Source organism: Chrysochloris asiatica, unplaced genomic scaffold (genome assembly GCF_000296735.1).
Source record: "Chrysochloris asiatica unplaced genomic scaffold, ChrAsi1.0 scaffold00105, whole genome shotgun sequence".
In the NCBI taxonomy this organism is placed as follows: domain Eukaryota; kingdom Metazoa; phylum Chordata; class Mammalia; order Afrosoricida; family Chrysochloridae; genus Chrysochloris; species Chrysochloris asiatica.
In genome coordinates, this window is record NW_006408623.1 from 3,471,468 (window position 1) to 3,482,183 (window position 10,716).

General features: G+C 44.3%; 1 protein-coding gene across 1 annotated transcript in view; it reads right to left on the reverse strand.

Moving 5' to 3' along the window:
* Nucleotides 1-10,716, reverse strand: part of ADAM12 (ADAM metallopeptidase domain 12) — a 322,246-nt gene that overhangs the window by 85,938 nt on the left and 225,592 nt on the right. Inside the window, exons 10-11 of the mRNA XM_006867472.1 lie at nucleotides 6,875-6,959; nucleotides 2,629-2,777 (exon numbers count right to left, since the gene is read on the reverse strand). Of these exons, the coding sequence (XP_006867534.1) occupies nucleotides 2,629-2,777; nucleotides 6,875-6,959 (234 nt within the window). The remainder of the gene's footprint in view (nucleotides 1-2,628; nucleotides 2,778-6,874; nucleotides 6,960-10,716) is intronic.

The following is a 10,716-nucleotide window of genomic DNA, read 5'->3' on the forward strand; positions in this document are numbered from 1 at the left end:
GGCTGTAAATCTTTACGGGAGCAGAAAGCCTCATGGGGGAAAGGGGGGGAGAGCAGGGAGGGAAGGGGGGTGAGCAGGGGGAAGAATGGAAAAAGAGCACGAGAACAAGAGAGTGTGGGGGGGCAGGGGAGGGAATAGGGGAGAAAGAGAAATGAGGGAGAGAGCAAAATGGGGGGAGAGAGAGAAACACAAGGGGCTGGTGAGAGAGGAGCTGAGAAACAGCAAGACAAAGCCCCAGACAGATAGAGTGAGGGAGACTGAATTGTAGGCATTCATCAGATGAAATCTTGATGGCAAATACTATTACATTTTTGACACAAAACTACGTAGATATACCAGGAAGTGTGGGTTGCTGCTATATCTTCAGAATCACATCAGTGTAAGCATACAGGGTCTTCGCCACCTGAGTATTCCTCACCACAAGTATAGGGTTAAAAATGACTTGAATATGTGTACAAAAAAGTGGATGCATACAGTGATGGACAAATGGCTGGCTGGCTGGCTGGATAAAGAAGGACTCACTTATTTTATTGCAAGGCATATGAGGATCAGAGGGGTTAGTTAACCATCTGCCCGCGGTGCCAAAAACCACTGGTGTCAGAATCCGGCCTACCAGCTCTCATTAACCCCAGTCTAGTCTCCAAATCTAGATCTTCCTCTTTTCTGTTGGGTTCCTTTGTTAGGAGTCATTTGAGGCTCACGGGTAGATGCATTTGTACCCACCCATTTTCTGAACAAGGAAAGTAGCATGCAGTAAATGTTCTACGGCCAGTTCATGAGCTCATCCAGGATGAGACAGCACGGAGCTACTCAGACGCACCTTCACTCCCCACCAACGAATCCTCAGAGTCACATGTGACAGCCCAGGGGTGTCAGACTCCCTCTGGGTTCCCTGGATGCTGGACAAAGGCTGCACCCATCACTGGCTCACCCTCACACTCCAAGAAGGAACACCTAGTCTCAAATGCCCAATGGGCAGGCATCCTGGCTCTCCCCACATACCTCTGATGACAAGGAGTCTGCCTCCCCTTGGAAGAGTTCACTGGAGAGGATCTGGAGTCGGGTGATCTACCTGCATGTGGGGCTCAGGCGCTGTGCGTCTGTCTGCATGGACTCAGAGGGCAAGCTCCTTGCCATGGTCTTGGTGACTCACTGGCATTATGCTTAGATAGAACCATGAGCAAAACGATGTCACTGAAGGCTGGTGGTGAGGGCCATGACAGAGTGGTAACTCTCAGTGACAAAATGCCTCACTGTCAAGTCTTAAGAATGGACACTGACATGATGTACCTGTAGGGTTCTGCATGGTCATTTTGGTAGGTGTGTTGTGATGCCCCCCAAACCATGTGACATGGCCCACAAGGCACACCTGTGTTTCTTTAACAATTCAGCCTTTCTCAATGACTCTTAAACCAGACACAGCACATCCCTGCCTCTCAAACCAGACTCTCCCCTTGTCAGTAAGACTTCCCTGAGGCCAGTCTCTGCAGTGCTCAGCCTGCATTTGTTTCTTGTTCTCAGGGTCCCCTTTCAGGAAGCCCAGAGACAGGCTCTGCCTGGGCAGTTACTTGAAGGAAAGTACTTAGACGGCATTAATGTGGTTTTTTTTTGTTGTTGTTTTTTTAAAAGGGAAGATGGCACTGTAATTAGTCCATGTTTCTGTTTATCAATGAAATACTTAGTAAACTAGCACAGAATTCTAGTTTGGGATGGGTCCTGAGAGACAGAAGGTATCAGAATCTTCAGTCACTCCAAGTTAACCTTAGTCATATCTCAGGTGAAGGCTGTAGTAAAACTGTCGTCTTTTTCTTTACAGGAGTGATCCAAGACTAGAACCTAATAAAAGGACGCTTCAAAAAGTTGGTGAAAAAAAATACGATTATCCTTCAATTCCATTCTTTCCATGAACTTTTTTTGAAGTCCCCTCATATACTGAAACATCATCTGTATTGGAACAGAAAAAGTTCTTCATTTAAATCTCCAAGATCTGGTATTGAGGTATGGATCTGATTTCAGAGGTAACAATCTCCCAGGTCCTAACTCCCTTCATATATGCCCTATGGGTCAACTCCCACGGCCAACCTCCCCCCACCACCCCCTCCCTCTTCCCGTGCATCTGCAAAGTTCTCAGATGACAGACTCCTTGATTCCTGAGGGCCTATGAGCTGGGATGTAGGGCCATTTTCAATTTCTAAACAAAGATGGAATCATCCTGCCACTTCTCAGGGTGTTGCCAAGATGCTTTTGTTATGTGCTTTGGAGTCGGTTCCTACTCATAGCGACCTTGTATAGGGTTTTCAAGGCTGTAAATCTTTACGGGAGCAGAAAGCCTCATCTTTCTCCCTCAGAACAGCTGGTAGTTTCGAACTGCTGACCCTGAGGTTAGCAACCCGATTCATAACCTCCACGCTACCAGAGCTCCTTAAAACCTACTGCGCATCACGACGGTGGTCCACAAATCTCCCAGAGCAACATTGTCCACTCTTGTTACATTTTTGGAAAGAACTTTTTGGGAGTTTCCATGGAGTCTCTGGCCGGAAACCCAAGGGAACTTTGGGCTCCACGGGTTCCCAATACACACCGGCAGCCGTGGCCGGAGCTGACCAGCAGCTGGGAGCAGATACTTGCCCAGTGGAAGGATTCATGATGCAACCTCCTTTCTCAGCAGTCATCTTGCAGTTACAGCCCCTCTCCCGTGTGTCGTGGTTCATGCCGAAGTTGTGGCCCAGCTCGTGGGCCAGGGTCACGGCCGCACCCAGGGGGCTGTCTGAATGGTCCTCCAAAAAAACACAAGAGCACAGGGTTCACATCTCCTCGGCTTCATTCCCCATTGTGTTTGGCAACTCCCATTTCCCGCTTCCTTACAATTTGACTTAATCTTGTCTCTATACAGAAATAAGAGCCCCCAAATTTAGTTTAAATCTAAAGCAAAACAGTGCATTTCTTTACACTAGTTTGAGGTCCCTTCTGCTGAGGAACACCTACCTTTCCCTATGAGGATCCTTTGATCCTTCCTGCCTCCCACCCACCTTCATGAAGTACCATTTCAGTGAATGAAGCAAAACCATTGTCCCATATTATACGCAATGAAAGAAAGCTCACTCATGGATAATCAAAGTACCATTTCCTCTCTTGAAGGAGAACTATGCTGATACGAAGTTGGACCAGCAAAAGCTGTTGCTGAGCACACCTACTGGTAGGCAGTTGGTGGTGGTGGTGGTTGATAAGCACTGTCGAGTCGATACCAGACTCATAGCCACCTTGTATAGGGTTTCTAAGGAGTAGCTGGTGAGTTTGAACCACTGACCTTGTGGTCCAGGGCATTTTCCTGCAACATCATACACAGGGTCATTAAAGCTAACCACACTGAGTGGGTACAGACTCATTGAATTATAAAGGTAATCCCATGATGCCTCCCATCTGGCTGGTCCCTTTCTTCTCAGGTAAACCTTGGAATTGGATAGAGGTGCCTGATTTTCTTTTACTGCTGGACTTGTTTGTTTGGTTGTAGAAAGGGGTTCACCACTTAGCAAGTACGTTTGGCCACTTCCCTCCTAAACCCGGTAGTGGAACGTTTGGGTGACTTGGGACAAATATGTATTAGAAATGAACTTTGAGTCAGTCAACTGTAGCACATTAACATTCATTCATTAATGAACATGACTTGCAGAACTCCCCCATTCCCCGCAGGAATAGTACCCTAGAAAAGGCTTGCACACCAAGGGGCAGCGAAAGGAGAGTCATGGATACTCCTGCTTGGTATTACCCAGAAAAGAGTTAAGAGACTTTCTAAGAGGCTTCCACGGGTTTTACAACCAACATTGTTCCTGGCACGCATGATCTTTGTGGGGCCTTCTGATAAAAGGTGTGTCCTATACATTTGTTGGAGTCCTGGTACGGCGCTGTGGGTTAATACACTAGATTGCAAAGTCACTTGAACCTGAAGGTCAGCAGTTCAAGCTCACCACTGCACCTCAGAAACCCCATACAGGGTTGCTATGGATTGGAAGCGACTCGATGGTGCTTAACAACAATACCTTTTGTTGGTGTGTTGATGCCGCGGCGGCGGCTTGGTTTGCGAGTCTGCAGTCCCAGAAAAGTATGGCATTGGCAAGGAACCAAGTTATTCTTAGAAGAGATGAAATTCCTAATAAATTACTTTGTTTAGATTTTACAGTTTCCTGTTGTAGGAAGTTTTACAAATATGTTTCAGGAAATCAGTTCCCCAGAATAACACATGCTGTTTAAGAGAACTCAGCCAGACGACAAATGCTGATGATGGTCCACAAATGTGGAAGGTGGCATTGAGCAGGCTTTGCAATAAAAGTCAAGGAATTCACCCTTAAAACAGAAACACTGAAAACCCCCTCGACTCTGATTCTTTTGTATTCTGAAAGATCTTGGTTTAGTTTTAAGTCACGGTATTGTCTTATAGTCTTCAACACACGTGACTGACTACAAACGGAACGCTGCTTCAGAGACCCTGTTTAAGAGTTTACATTTGTTATAAAGAAAAAATAGTCTAAGAAAGAGACTTCTGTATTGATGAACATAATCACCAAATTAAGAACGGTGTAGTTCAGTTGGATACAAGGGCACAGCTTTAAGTTGCTAAAATGAATGCTTAACTCATTCATGGAAAAAACAAACAGAAAAACAGTAACAAATCATATTTTCAATTAGATTGAAATCCCCGCTCCCTTTGCTACATTATTTCTTTGCTCTTAAGTTTTTGAGCTGGAGGCATACTGGAGACCCATTGGCACAGTGGATTAAGCAGTGGGCTGCTGACTAAAGGTTGGTGGTTCGAACCCTCCAGCTGTTCGACAGAGGAAAGATGAGGCTGTCGGCTTCCATGCAGATTTATGGAAACCCTTCAGAGAACCTCCACTCTGCTCTACAGGATCACTGAGAGCTGGAACCGACTTGACACCAGCGGCTTTTGTTTTGTATGCATTTGTCTTCAACACACAATAGGAGAAAAGTTGGTCGGGAAGTCACAGACCTAGTCACCGTTTTGATTTTGCTTAGGGCATGAAGATTCTAGCAATCCCCAGACCTGCGGCACTTTCATGCTTGTCGATTCTTCTGAAAACAAGGGGCATGTTGAAACGTCGTGAAGATGACTTCAGCTAAATGGCTTACGCATGGTTTTTGATGATTGAATTTGGGCTCGACTAGCTAGTCACTGCGGTGCACATCGCCTGCTACATTTACCATAGTCATTTCCCTTTATTTTACAAAATCTAGGTCTCTGTGCATGTTTTTGAAAAAGAATAAAATGATAACATGGAAACAGAAGTGTACCACAGCAACTGACCTCCAGTGACCAGAGTCCACAAGACCATGTCAGCTCCCTGTGGCAGTACAATCTGCCATGCTTGAGGAGAATTCCATTTCAGCTCTAAACTAATCGTCATAATAATAATCACCATCCCCCACCAATTTCCGTAGCAAAAAACCATGGGACCATGAAACAGAAAATCATTCTCTCTTAAAACTTCACAGTTGACGATATAAAATTAGAGTTGGAATCAAGCTTAAAATGAACCTGGCAACAAGCAAAAGCAAACTTTCCAGCAACTTCTATGGTGGAGATCACATCCAGAGCATCCAGATTCACAGAAAGCCGGGAAGGAGCCCCTGAAGCCAGAAATCCAACGAGAGGGTCACCCTCCCTCCAAACAGCTTCTCCAGTGTCTCCATCCAACTCTTGTTTATATTATTTGCCATTAGCGAGTCCAGAGAAGATGAAAGTGCTTGTGGAGCACAGACCCTAAACTGATTAGATTAGGTCGTATGCAAAGTGAAGATGGTAGTCAGCAGAACATAGCTCTTTCCACTCTGGACTACAACTGCCTTTTCATAAAGGCTCTGTTTAAAAACTGGGTGGTGTTCAAAGCTCCTTGGAAGGGTAAGGTTCCACTTCTATAACAGAGACAGAGTGGTCTCCAGAGGTCCTCCCTGTCTGGGAGCTGATGCCCAGGGGACATGAAGGTTCCGGAGCAGGGACACTGCAGAGTGTACCCCCAGTTAGGATTATTTCCCTCTTAAGTCCATAAGGAACAAGTCTCAAATAGTCTTCCCATTTTACTTCCTTCTCCAAACATATATAGCCCATCCAGAATGAAAGCATCTTTGTAAAGCAATAAAGTCAGGTTTCCGTCTCCAGGAATAAGATTACTCTGCAGACAAGTTGTAAATGGGTCAGGAGGCATGTCAAGCATTTGTGGTGGTAAACAGTTAAAAACCTCAGACTTTTTGGCTAGTGGACCTAGAGTGAAATCATCAGAAAAACCATTCTAACGGTGAGACCTTAGTCCATCCAAAAAGCTGAGTGGTGGAGGGCTGAGGGCAACCCCATGCCCTGACTCATCGCGCCCATGTAACCACTCCAGATGGCAATCCTTGAACCCAAGTCCCACTGATACTGTTTTTCCACAGAAAGGGTCGACTTGCCTGCACTGAACTATTTTCACACACTCACCACTTCTTCTGGGTGCTACGTGATGTGCTTTATCAACAGTCCCTAAAATGTTGTAGGGTCTACAAGATGATAAATACAGCTAGAAATCACAGCTGGACAGAATCTGTTGTTGTTGGGTGTTGTTAATTTCAACTCCTAGCAACCCCACACGACACAGCAGAGCTGTAACCTTCAGGGGAACCGATTGATCAGTCCATCTTCCATGGAGCCACAGCGTGGCTTCCAATGCCAACCTTACAGTAAGCAGCTGAACACTTACCTACTGTGCCACCAGGGTCCCTTCGCAATGAAACCTAAAGAGCATTTAAGAGAAGGGTTTCTCCCCACAAAGCCCAGTCCAAGGAGTGGTTGGTAAGGAAATCACTAAGAAGGCACCCCCAGACTTACCATGACGACCCCTCCGGATTGTTCCGCAGTACACATGCTCATGATGGGCGCCATCCCGATGGTGCTCCCTTGGAAGTACACCCCGCTAGGAGAGAAAAGAAATGCCTTCCTGAATCTAATGCACTGTAGAGATTCTGCTAAGTACACCCCACTAGGAGAAAAAAGAAATGCCTTCCCCCCACTAGGAGAGAAAATAAATGCCTTTCTGAATCTAATGCACTGAAGAGATGCTGCTACTTGAGATTCTGTTGGACATTCCTGCAAAAGAACATGCAAAAATGCAGACAGCCACCAAGGACATGTTCATAGGTGATTCCAATCTTTTTTTTTTTACAAAACTTCTTTTCTAGTGACCTCATGGTCCCATCATAGTGTTAGGCCTTTGTTTTCAAGGCAGAGATAACAACAACCAGTTGTTGCTTTTGTGTTGAAAAACTGCATCCTTCCTATTTCCTGATGGATTCGAGAGAGGATCCCTTTGACAATGTGTGCTTACGGGGAGGCTGAACACAGTCACAGAGCCACTGTTTGCTGAAAAAGACGTGACCAGCCACTTCCCAGATTTTCTGTTTAGCGGGATTCTGCTTCTGTGTGTACATCAGGGCATTTAGGCCAGAACCCAGTCCTCTCCAAGGTGCTGCTCCTAAAGTTTTCAGAATAGAAAGTGGCAGGAGAATGCTCCATTTCTTGGGGCCAATGTTGCATAAATAAGCACCCACGGGCTTCTGTGCCCAGAGGGAAGGTTCTGGAAGGTCGGATCTCTTGGCTACAGAGCAGTCATCCTCATCCCTAGAATCTTATCTTCATTGATGAATCTAATGATTCTAAGGTCTGTTCAAAGTTGTCATTGTTAAGTGCCACTGAGTCAGTCCCGACTCATAGCGACCCTGTATAAGGTTACTGAGGAGTGGCTGGTGAATTTGAACCACCCACCTTGTGGTTCAAACCGACCTTGCGGTCCAGTGCATTATCCCACAGTGCCACACTGTTAAATTAAAATTTCATACATTAAAAAAATTAAAATTGCGTTTAGTTTCTTTCAAAGGGAACAAATGACTTGCCTGTGTTACGTTGGTCACACCTGTATATAAAGAATAACATTATGTAAGAGGCTAGCTTATTTCCAGATGTTCAAGTTGGTCAGATCCCATTTGGGAAATCAAAGCAAATACTCAATTCAAAATATTTGCAATCTACGTGGCGCTGTGGGTTAATGCGCCAGACTGCAAAGCCATGTGAACTGCAAGGTCGGTGGTTCAAGCTCACCAGCTGCTCCTCAGAAACCCTATATAGGGTCACTACGAGTTGGAATCGACTCAACAGCACTTAACAACTTTTAGTAGTTTATGCACTAATCAGTGCATAAAACATGAGGCAATCAGCACATTCAACAAAAAACCCAAGCCCAAAACCATGACAATGTTCAGTGGTGACCTGGGAATGCGGAAGACCTTGGTTTCCATGCATTTAGGAGGCAAAGATGGGCAGAACTGTGCTCAACTTTCCATAAATGTTCAATAAAGGGCAAGAAAACTCTATCCCCAGAGTTTTCCTGCCAGGGGTACTCGGAGAAGCTGTATGAGAACAGAAGAATGCCACGTGTTTTAATAAAAAGTTTGCCTCTGCTGCAAAAATCGACTTCATACCTTTTTCAAGCAGAACAATTCTTTTTCCTTTTATACTGTTACTGATACATTGTTATACTATTATGATGTTATGCTAGGTTATGTGATACTGTGTGGCTTTGCTCTATATCATGTTGCTATGCACGTTGTTTGGCTAAATTCTATTATGTCGTTATGTTATGGCGTTTTTGCTACGTTGCTATGTTACTGTACATAAGGAAGTAATGCTGTATTATACTGTCATTGTATCATGTTGTTTGGTGCTGCTGAGTTGGTTCCAACTCATAGTTACCTTATGCACAACTGAAGGAAATACTGCCCAATCATACACCATCCTCACAATTGCTATTCTTGAACTCATTGCTGCTGCCACTGTATCAATTCACCTCGTTGGGGGTCTTCCTCTTTCTCACTAACCCTAGCATGATGTTCTTTCTCCAGGGATTTGGGCCTCCTGATAATATGTTGGAGAAACAAAGACTCACCAGCCCGATTTCTAAGTGACATTCTGGCTGTACTTCTTTCAAGGCAGATTTATGAGTTCTTATGGCAGTCCATGGAACTTTTAATATTTTCTCAAACACCCTAACTCCAATGCATCTACTCTTCCTTGGTCCTTCTCATTCATTGTCTAACATTTATACACATATGAAGTTCTTGAAAATACCATGGCTTGGGTCAGGAACACCTTAGTTCTCAAACTGACATTTTTGCTCTTAAACATTTTAAAGCAGTCTTGTACAGATTTTTCAAATATGTCATTAAATCCAACTGATGTTATAATATACTGTTATGTGATATTACATTGTTACTTTGTTACATTATATTGTTATGCTATTATGATGTTAAGATATGCTGTGTGATAAGCTGTTATGCTGTATTACATTGTTTGCTAACTTATATTATGTGGTCCTGTCATGGTGTTTTGTTAAGTTATATTACTTTATACTATGATGTTATGCAATACTATGCTCTATTGCTATGCTATATTAGGAGTCCTGGTGTCATGCTGTGGGATAAAGCACTGGACTACAAAGTCAGTTGTTAATCACAAAGTCAGTCGTACAAACTCACCAACTGCTCCTTAGAAACCCTGCACAGGGTCCCTATGAATTGGAACCGATTATGTTATATTATGTTGTGACATTATGGTATACTGCTATATTATTATTTTATTATTTTAATATATTATAAAATATTATGTTATATTATGTTGTGACATTATGGTACACTGTTATATTATTGTATTATTTTACAGTGTTATGGGGTTTTGCTACTTTATGTTATTTATTATATGATATCTACCACTCGTCTGGGCTGTCAGTTCACTGTACCTGTGGTGGCTTGTGATTTACTGTGATTCTGGAAACTAAGCCACCAGTATTTTAAATACCAGCAGGATCACCCATGGGAGACAGGTTTCAGCCAAGCTTTCAGAATAAGACAGACTAGGAAGAAGGAAAGAGACTGCTTCTAGATGTTTAGTCACTGAAAACCTTATGAATGGCAGAGGAATAATGTCAGATGATACCAGAATATTGAATATTGAAACATGATGAAGAGCGCTGGAATATTGTCAAACATAGTGCCGGAAAATGAGCCCCTCTGATTGGAAGGCACTCAAAATACTACAGGGGAAGAACTGCCTCCTCAAACGAGAGTTGAAAACTAAATTAACAAGTTTTCCTTCAAGTCCATTCTGATTCATGGCTGTCATGCGTGTAACAGTTGTCCATTGGATTTCCAATGATTTCTCAGAAATGGAGTGCCAGGTATTTCTTCTGGGTGTACTTGAACCTCCAACCTTTGTGTCATAAGCCAAGCACATTAACTGTGTGCACTGCCCGGGGACTCCACGGAGAGACTCAATGGCACATACGCGTGGCATTATGGGTAAGTGCCTGGCTGCTAACTAAAGGGTCACTGGTTCAAGTTGACTAGTGCCTCTGTGGGAAAAGACTGGTGATCTGAGCCGGTAAGGATTACAGCTTAGGAAACCCGATGGGGCAGATCCACCCCCAACATCACTGGAAATTCCAAACCAAGGGAACACCAGCACAGTCTGCAGGGAGCACGTTTTCTGGAGGGAGAGGTTCCCAGGGTGAATAGGGAGAGCCTTGCCCAGCACACCTACCAGTCCAGCTCGGGATGTGTGTCTCTGTGAGCCCACACCAGTCCAGCTCAGGATGACTGTGTCTCTGTGAGCCCACACCAGTC